This window comes from Oncorhynchus mykiss, chromosome 8 (assembly GCF_057628025.1).
Source record: "Oncorhynchus mykiss isolate SJ-2025 chromosome 8, ASM5762802v1, whole genome shotgun sequence".
In the NCBI taxonomy this organism is placed as follows: domain Eukaryota; kingdom Metazoa; phylum Chordata; class Actinopteri; order Salmoniformes; family Salmonidae; genus Oncorhynchus; species Oncorhynchus mykiss.
Window position 1 is genome coordinate 36,131,955 of NC_143029.1, and position 10,546 is coordinate 36,142,500.

Consider the following 10,546-nt stretch of genomic DNA (forward strand, 5'->3'; position numbering starts at 1 on the left):
CCCTTATGACCTACGATCTCGTATGTCGTTCGCTACTGCCGGAAGTGTCTCCATAGCAACCCGTGATTGGTTAGAGAAGAGGTTGATGGCTGTGGTTGGTCGAGTTACAGCCAGTGTTCCAAAATAACACACAGCAACAAAGCAACCGGACTCACGATCTCTGGACAGTCACTCTCCATACCGCTCCATACTGCTACCTCATCTCTTATTAATTAGTTATTAATTAGTTATCACACACCTGCCACGCGCACGCGCACGCGCACACACACACACACACACACACACACACACTTTGACAACAAAAAGCAAGTACTCAACCGTTTACATCCTAACACAACCATCCACAGTCTGAAATTCCACTACAGGGAGCACACCATAACATACCAACAATATTCACAACAGCCAAACACAACACAACACAACACACATAATCCCTGTATCCACAACAACCCAACAGCTATCTAATATCATTCAGCACTCACATACCAACACACACACACACACACACACACACACACACACACACACACACACACACACACACACACACACACACACACACACACACACACACACACACACACACTAGTAGTCACAGCACCAAATAGATCTTGCCCAACAAACGCACAACCTCAAACCCAATCAAAATGAAATGAATGTCTACAAACGACTAATATCCACAACGGTCAGTCACCTGAAAACACCTCTCGCTCTCTTTCTCTGTCACACACACACCATGCCACAATCTTAAAACATTTACACACATTCTATGTCACGATTATAACACAGACATACGCACACACAATCCAGTAAGAGTGTGAGAGACAGCCAGCAGCAGTACCTACAGGACATATTGAAGAGGACGAATCGGCTGTGGCAGACACAGAAGCACTGACAGACCCACTCTCTGCTCACCATAGCTCGCCCTGAGCCCTCCTCTTCCTCCATCTCTCTCCTCCTCCTCTGTCTCGCTCACCTGTCCAGGTATCTCTCCTGCCTCACCCACACCATCCCCCTCCTACCCCTCTCGTCTCCAGTATCATCTCTAGTAATCTACACCTCTATGCAGCAGCAGGAGAGCGTGTGCAGGGTAGTTCACCTTTAACGAAGCCCTCCATCTTCCAGAAGCCTGGAGACTGAGAGACTGGCCAGGTGGCTCCATAGACATACATACAATAGACACACGCAGGTCATGGAGATCAGTGAGGCCGTCTGCACCAGGCCTCCAGAACACCAGGGGGCAGACGTGAGGAATAGTGAGGAGTGGTAAGGGGCCTGAGGTGCTGTGAGGCTCAGGCCTAATCCCAGATCAACCCGTACACTATAGCCACTACACCGTCGCCTAATCCCAGATCAACCCATACACCATAGCCACTACACCGACGCCTAATCCCAGATCAACCCGTACACCATAGCCACTACACCGACGCCTAATCACAGATCAACCCGTACACCATAGCCACTACACCAACGCCTAATCACAGATCAACCCGTACACCATAGCCACTACACCGAAGCCTAATCCCAGATCAACCCGTACACCATAGCCACTACACCGACGCCTAATCCCAGATCAACCCGTACACCATAGCCACTACACCGACGCCTAATCCCAGATCAACCCGTACACCATAGCCACTACACCGACGCCTAATCCCAGATCAACCTGTACACCATAGCCACTACACCGAAGCCTAATCCCAGATCAACCCGTACACCATAGCCACTACACCGACGCCTAATCCCAGATCAACCCGTACACCATAGCCACTACACCGACGCCTAATCCCAGATCAACCCGTACACCATAGCCACTACACCGACGCCTAATCCCAGATCAACCCGTACACCATAGCCACTACACCGACGCCTAATCCCGACACCATGGCCTACTCCATAGGCACTTGTTTAGACCAGAGAAGCTTGAATAGGTGTATCCAATATGGCTGCTACCATATTACTTCCAGTATACCTATCGAATCCATTCAGAGCTCATCATAGGGGCTCGGAGGGAATTGGTGGATTGAGTGTAGGACCTGCTGTTTGGCAGTTCAGTCAGCGGTCTACTGCAACATTCTACAGGCTTAAATGATGATGATGTCAGCATGTTGTCAGCATGTCAGCATGATGTCAGCATGTTTCACTTTCATCATCTTGTGAGCGAGGTAACGAGTGTGTTTGTTTCAGTAACCCTCTTTCTGAGGTGTAGGCCTAACCCTGTTTGTTGCGCATGAGTGTTCAGTGTGTGTGTGTGTGTGTGTGTGTGTGTGTGTGTGTGCTGGTTTGTATAAGTCTCTCCAAGGACGGCAGAAGAGCCCTTGACATTATGGCGTCTGCTGAGCACACACACCGAGAGAGAGAGAGAGAGACACACATAGGCTTACCGTTGTCTGTATGTGTGTGTGTGTGTGTGTGTGTGTGGGGTCTGTGACACTCGGAGACAGAGCAGAGGGGTGGTGGTGTATGTTCTGTCACTGGACCCTCTTTGTTCCCAGTTTGTGTGTGTGTGTGTGTGTGTGTGTGTGTGTGTGTGTGTGTGTGTGTGTGTGTGTGTGTGTGTGTATGTGTATTCAGCAAAAGAAAAGCGGAGCACTTAAAGACGGGGCCCTGGGGACAACTCCTCAATGACTCATTTTAATTAACAGTGAGGAGGAGAGCAGAGTGAGGATGGAGAAAACACAGTTACTGTGAGGACTGGGGAGGAGAGGACTCCACTGCCTCATTCTTTCTGTATCATTCTATTTATATCTCTCTCACTCTCTATGTATAGCTGTGTCTCTCCATCTCCATCTCTTGCTATCTTTCTCTCTCTCTCTATTGCTCTCTCTCTCCCCTTCTATCATTCTCTCTCTATCGCTCTCTCTCCCCCTCTGTCTGTCATTATCTCTCTATCACTCTCTCTGTATAGCTGTCTCTCAATCTCTCTCTCTCTGTCATTCTCTCTCTCTCTGTCATTCTCTCTCTATCACTCTCTCTCCCCCTCTTTCATTCTCTCTATCACTCTGTCATTCTCTCTCTATCGCTCTCTCTCTCCCTCTTTCTATCACTCTCTCCCCCTCTCTCCGTCATTCTCTCTCTATCACTCTCTCCCCCTCTATCATTCTCTCTCTATCGCTCTCTCTCTTTCTATCACTCTCTCTCCCCCTCTCTCCGTCATTCTCTCTCTATCGCTCTCTCCCCCTCTCTCTGTCCCAGGAGATTATGACACTGCAGTGTGTATGACTGTGCCCGCAGTGTGTGTGTGTGCGTGTGTGTGTTTGTTTGTTAATGTGTACAGTACACTGAATGTGTGTGTTTATGAGGGTGTGTGCGTAAATGGGTTAATCTGAGTCCAAAGGGGAAATTAATGTCATCATCTTTAAAGCAAATTAACTCTGTCACCACCGGGGTGAGTTTTGGGGTTCAGTGTGAGGTGATAATCTTAGCCTGACGCCTCTTGATACATTACAACAGGAGCAAAGCATGTGGATATAAAATGAGTTAGATTGGCTGTGTTGTCATGTTATATATCCTGTACTGGGTTCCAGTTGCCTCTTGACGCCTTTGCACTGTCAATGGCTCCGTCTATGTCTTGCAATGTATGTGCTCATTTGGCTCTATGCCATGGTTTCAACGTCCATGTGTGAAGTTGTGGAGCGCAAGAAATGCAAAGCTAATTCCCGTAAAAGGCCTTAGAGAGAGTGAACTGAGTGACCTTGCTGTGGGTGACCATAGAGAGAACCTGGGGCGCAACTAATATTTTCTCGGATAAACACTCCAAACAGCCTATCCAACCGCTCACAGGCGTCCACATGGTCCTAAAGCACACCGCTTCCTCGTATTGTATCACATTCCAAAGATGGGGGAGGGCAAAAATGCAATTTCAGAATGTAGGGGGGACATGTCCCCCCCTCATTCCCAGTGAAAGTTGTGCCCCTGGAAAGAACTATGAGGTTGGTTTTGTGGAGGAACTCTAACAGAATGACAGGACAGTAAATATGGACTGACAGACAGACAGCCCCAGCACTCTGACTCACCTGCATTATTCAAACTGCATTAGAAAAACTAACCTGTCTAGAACCTTTTTCTGCCTCTCAGCCCCTTCATCATTTTAGAGTTAAGTCCATTTTCGAATCAGTCCATTCAGTCGAAGTGGATTGAAATTCCAATCGGAAAATTGGGTCATTGAAAGTAAGTGCCACCCGTTCATACATCAGATTGACTGAATTGAAATGGAATTGACCTCACCTTGCATGACAGGCTCCCTTTCCCCTCTTGCCATAATTAATGAGATTTACAGTATATAGGGTACAGATGTAGAATCATAATTTGAGCCAGTTTGCTACGGCAGGAAAATAATCATGAAGCAAGAGGACATGTGAATTATTATGTGGATTATAATTAATGGAACTTTATTGTAGGGGTTGATACATTTTTCATTAGGGCAAATCAAACCTGACACTTTAAAGTGGGAATTACAAACTTTAGAAGCCCTTTTAAAATCTTGAATACAGTGCCATGCAGGACAATTCTCAGCAACAACAGAGTGATCAAATTAAGATCCTACATCTGTAGGGATCTTTGCCTGTTGTTACCCACTGTCACCCCTATTGGGGTTAAAGACCTATTAACACCCTGAGCCTCACAGACACACACTGGGCTTGACTCACAGAGGCTACACACACACACACACACACACACACACACACACACACACACACACACACACACACAGACACACACACACACACACACACACACGCACACACACGCACTCACACACATTTACAGCCAAGCACACAAAGAGCCTGCCTGACCGACAGTCATGTGTTATGAGACCCATAAGTTTGAACCTGTGTGTGTGTCTATGTGTGTGGTATGGTGTGTGTGTGTGTGTGTTTGCATGTCGATGTGTGTGTGCGTGCATGTTTGTGTGTGTCTGTGTGCATCCTGAGTGCGTGCATGTCTGTGTGTGTGTGTGTGTGTATGTGTGTGTGTGTGTGTGTGTGTATGTGTGTGCATGCGTGCATGCATGCGTTTGTGCGGGTGTGTGTGCGTGTTCGGGTGTGTGTGCGTGTTCGGGTGTGTGTGTGTGTGTGTCTGTGTGCATCCTGAGAGCGTGCATGTCTGTGTGTGTGTGTGTGTGTGTGTATGTGTGTGTGTGTGTGTGTGTGTGTGTATGTGTGTGCATGCGTGCGTGCATGCGTTTGTGCGGGTGTGTGTGTGTGTGTGTGTGTGTCTGTGAGCCAAACTGCTTCATTAGTATTGTTAATCCGGTCTCTGGTGACCTTAGATACACTGGTCCATCTGTCAGTGTCAAACTCCATAGGCTTTATCTCGTTAGCATGTTACAGTTTAAAAACAGAACACATCTGATCAGCCAAACTGCAAGTTAATAATAGTAGACGCAAGCACACACACACACACCATCTCCCTTACACACACACACACACACCCGAACACACCCCAGGACACACACACACACCCCATGTCCCTTACATACTCTCTCTCTCTCACCTCCGTCCTGAGTGCTGAGGACATTGAGAGCGAACAGCATGGCATTAGAGAAGGTGGTAGCCTCCTCCTTGCTGGCGAAGTTGAGTCCGTATACCTGACGGGCATCACGCCACTGGTGGAAGGTGGGCGTGGCCTGGTTATACTTCAGACCCTTCACTATGGAGTAGTTGATTACCACCTAGAGAGGAGAGATGGAGAGATGGAGAGGTAGAGAGATGGAGAGGTGGTGAGATGGAGAGGTAGAGAGATGGAGAGATGGAGAGGTAGAGAGATGGAGAGGTAGAGAGATGGAGAGGTGGTGAGATGGAGAGGTAGAGAGATGGAGAGATGGAGAGGTAGAGAGATGGAGAGATGGAGAGGTAGAGAGATGGAGAGGTGGTGAGATGGAGAGGTAGAGAGATGGAGAGATGGAGAGGTAGAGAGATGGAGAGATGGAGAGGTAGAGAGATGGAGAGATGGAGAGGTAGAGAGATGGAGAGGTGGTGAGATGGAGAGGTAGAGAGATGGAGAGGTAGAGAGATGGAGAGGTGGTGAGATGGAGAATGGAGAGGTAGAGAGATGGAGAGGTAGAGAGATGTAGAGGTAGAGAGATGGAGAGGTAGAGAGATGGAGAGGTAGAGAGATGGAGAGGTGGTGAGATGGAGAGGTGGTGAGATGGAGAATGGAGAGGTAGAGAGATGGAGAGGTAGAGAGATGGAGAGTTGGTGAGATGGAGAGATGGAGAGGTAGAGAGGTGGTGAGGTGGTGAGATGGAGAGGTGGTGAGATGGAGAGGTGGCGAGGTGGAGAGGTGGAGAGGTGGTGAGATGGAGAGGTAGAGAGATGGAGAGGTGGTGAGATGGAGAGGTGGTGAGATGGAGAGATGGAGAGGTGGAGAGGTAGAGAGGTGGAGAGGTAGAGAGATGGAGAGGTAGAGAGGTGGTGAGGTGGTGAGATGGAGAGGTGGTGAGATGGAGAGGTGGCGAGGTGGAGAGGTGGAGAGGTGGTGAGATGGAGAGGTAGAGAGTTGGAGAGGTGGTGAGATGGAGAGGTGGTGAGATGGAGAGATGGAGAGGTAGAGAGATGGAGAGATGGAGAGGTAGAGAGATGGAGAGGTGGTGAGATGGAGAGGTAGAGAGATGGAGAGATGGAGAGGTAGAGAGATGGAGAGATGGAGAGGTAGAGAGATGGAGAGATGGAGAGGTAGAGAGATGGAGAGGTGGTGAGATGGAGAGGTAGAGAGATGGAGAGGTAGAGAGATGGAGAGGTGGTGAGATGGAGAATGGAGAGGTAGAGAGATGGAGAGGTAGAGAGATGTAGAGGTAGAGAGATGGAGAGGTAGAGAGATGGAGAGGTAGAGAGATGGAGAGGTGGTGAGATGGAGAGGTGGTGAGATGGAGAATGGAGAGGTAGAGAGATGGAGAGGTAGAGAGATGTAGAGGTAGAGAGATGGAGAGGTAGAGAGATGTAGAGGTGGTGAGATGGAGAGGTGGTGAGATGGAGAATGGAGAGGTAGAGAGATGGAGAGGTGGTGAGATGGAGAGTTGGTGAGATGGAGAGATGGAGAGGTAGAGAGGTGGTGAGGTGGTGAGATGGAGAGGTGGTGAGATGGAGAGGTGGCGAGGTGGAGAGGTGGAGAGGTGGTGAGATGGAGAGGTAGAGAGATGGAGAGGTGGTGAGATGGAGAGGTGGTGAGATGGAGAGATGGAGAGGTAGAGAGATGGAGAGGTGGAGAGGTAGAGAGGTGGAGAGGTAGAGAGATGGAGAGGTAGAGAGGTGGTGAGGTGGTGAGATGGAGAGGTGGTGAGATGGAGAGGTGGCGAGGTGGAGAGGTGGAGAGGTGGTGAGGTGGAGAGGTAGAGAGATGGAGAGGTGGTGAGATGGAGAGGTGGTGAGATGGAGAGATGGAGAGGTAGAGAGATGGAGAGGTGGAGAGGTAGAGAGGTGGAGAGGTAGAGAGATGTAGAGGTAGAGAGATGGAGAGGTAGAGAGATGGAGAGGTAGAGAGATGGAGAGTTAGAGAGATGGAGAGGTGGTGAGATGGAGAGGTGGTGAGATGGAGAATGGAGAGGTAGAGAGATGGAGAGGTAGAGAGATGGAGAGTTGGTGAGATGGAGAGATGGAGAGGTAGAGAGGTGGTGAGGTGGTGAGATGGAGAGGTGGTGAGATGGAGAGGTGGCGAGGTGGAGAGGTGGAGAGGTGGTGAGATGGAGAGGTAGAGAGATGGAGAGGTGGTGAGATGGAGAGGTGGTGAGATGGAGAGATGGAGAGGTGGAGAGGTAGAGAGGTGGAGAGGTAGAGAGATGGAGAGGTAGAGAGGTGGTGAGGTGGTGAGATGGAGAGGTGGTGAGATGGAGAGGTGGCGAGGTGGAGAGGTGGAGAGGTGGTGAGATGGAGAGGTAGAGAGTTGGAGAGGTGGTGAGATGGAGAGGTGGTGAGATGGAGAGATGGAGAGGTAGAGAGATGGAGAGATGGAGAGGTAGAGAGATGGAGAGGTGGTGAGATGGAGAGGTAGAGAGATGGAGAGATGGAGAGGTAGAGAGATGGAGAGATGGAGAGGTAGAGAGATGGAGAGATGGAGAGGTAGAGAGATGGAGAGGTGGTGAGATGGAGAGGTAGAGAGATGGAGAGGTAGAGAGATGGAGAGGTGGTGAGATGGAGAATGGAGAGGTAGAGAGATGGAGAGGTAGAGAGATGTAGAGGTAGAGAGATGGAGAGGTAGAGAGATGGAGAGGTAGAGAGATGGAGAGGTGGTGAGATGGAGAGGTGGTGAGATGGAGAATGGAGAGGTAGAGAGATGGAGAGGTAGAGAGATGTAGAGGTAGAGAGATGGAGAGGTAGAGAGATGTAGAGGTGGTGAGATGGAGAGGTGGTGAGATGGAGAATGGAGAGGTAGAGAGATGGAGAGGTGGTGAGATGGAGAGTTGGTGAGATGGAGAGATGGAGAGGTAGAGAGGTGGTGAGGTGGTGAGATGGAGAGGTGGTGAGATGGAGAGGTGGCGAGGTGGAGAGGTGGAGAGGTGGTGAGATGGAGAGGTAGAGAGATGGAGAGGTGGTGAGATGGAGAGGTGGTGAGATGGAGAGATGGAGAGGTAGAGAGATGGAGAGGTGGAGAGATGGAGAGGTGGCGAGGTGGAGAGGTGGAGAGGTGGTGAGGTGGAGAGGTAGAGATATGGAGAGGTGGTGAGATGGAGAGGTGGTGAGATGGAGAGATGGAGAGGTAGAGAGATGGAGAGGTGGAGAGGTAGAGAGGTGGAGAGGTAGAGAGATGGAGAGGTAGAGAGATGGAGAGGTAGAGAGATGGAGAGGTGGTGAGATGGAGAGGTAGAGAGATGGAGAGATGGAGAGGTAGAGAGATGGAGAGGTAGAGAGATGGAGAGGTAGAGAGATGGAGAGGTGGAGAGATGGAGAGGTGGAGAGATGGAGAGGTGAAGAGATGGAGAGGTGGAGAGATGGAGAGATGGAGAGGTAGAGAGATGGAGAGGTGGTAAGATGGAGAGGTGGTGAGATGGAGAGGTGGAGAGATGGAGAGGTGGTGTGATGGAGAGATGGGTGAGATGGAGATGTGAGATGGAGATGTGGAGAGGTGGAAAGGAGGAGAGAGTTCATGGTTACCTTCAAGGCCATTTTAGATCAATGTGTGTGTGTGTATGTGTGTGTGTGTGTGTGTGTGTTTGTGAGTGTGTGTGTGTGTGTGTGTTTGTGAGTGTGTGTGTGTGTGTGTACCTCTACCTGCTGGTCCTGTAACTTTACTCCCACCACACGGAAGGTGTTGTTGGCAGTGTTGTGGTAGATGTTGATGCGGCTGAAGCCCTGCTGACCTGGCTTGATGGGAACCCACTTCTTACTGCCGTCATCATAGACCATGACAGAGGCTCGTGCCTGGCAGATACTCTGCTCACTGAGGGGGAAGAGAGAAACAATAAGTCAATTTCTTTATCAATCAATCAATTGATAAATTTGAACCATCATACACCATCATCATACACCACCATCATACAACACCATCATACCTCACCATCATACACCATAATCAAGCACCACCATCATACACCACCATCATACCTCACCATCATACACCACCATCATGCACCACCATCATACCTCACCATCATACCTCACCATCATACACCATAATCAAGCACCACCATCATACACCACCATCATACCTCACCATCATACACCACCATCATACACCACCATCATACCTCATCATCATACACCACCATCATACACCACCATCATACCTCATCATCATACACCACCATCATACCTCACCATCATACACCACAATCATGCACCACCATCATACCTCATCATCATACACCACCATCATACCTCACCATCATACACCACAATCATGCACCACCATCATACCTCACCATCATACACCACCATCATACCTCACCATAATGCACCACCATCATACCTCACCATCATGCACCACCATCATACCTCACCATCATACACCACCATCATACCTCACCATCATACACCAGCATCATACACCACCATGCACCACCATCATACACCACCATCATACACCACCATCATATACCACCATCATACACCACCATCATACCTCACCATCATGCACCACCATCATACCTCACTATCATACACCACCATCATACACCACCATCATACACCACCATAATGCACCACCATCATACACCACCATACACCACCATCATGCACCACCATCATACCTCACCATCATACCTCACCATTATGCACCACCATCATACCTCACCATCATACACCACCATCATGCACCACCATCATACCTCACCATCATACACCAGCATCATACACCACCATGCACCACCATCATACACCACCATCATACACCACCATCATACACCACCATCATACACCACCATCATGCACCACCATCATACACCACCATCATGCACCACCATCATATACCACCCTCATACACCACCATCATGCACCACCATCATACACCACCATCATACACCACCATCATACACCACCATCATACACCACCATCATGCACCACCATCATATACCACCCTCATACCTCACCATCATGCACCACCATCATACCT

At 49.3% G+C, this 10,546-nt stretch overlaps 1 protein-coding gene across 8 annotated transcripts in view; it reads right to left on the reverse strand.

Annotated features, from left to right (window-relative positions):
* Positions 1-10,546, reverse strand: part of LOC110529865 (ena/VASP-like protein) — a 70,574-nt gene that overhangs the window by 12,918 nt on the left and 47,110 nt on the right. For 4 of the 8 annotated variants that reach the window (XM_090243325.1, XM_090243324.1, XM_036985383.2 and 1 more), the window contains exons 2-3: positions 9,207-9,375; positions 5,497-5,674 (exon numbers count right to left, since the gene is read on the reverse strand). In XM_090243325.1, the coding sequence (XP_090099451.1) occupies positions 5,497-5,674; positions 9,207-9,375 (347 nt within the window). Of the gene's footprint in view, positions 1-5,496; positions 5,675-9,200; positions 9,376-10,546 lie in introns of all 8 variants that reach the window. The other 4 variants (XM_036985386.2, XM_090243323.1, XM_036985382.2 and 1 more) reach the window with 1 other exon arrangement.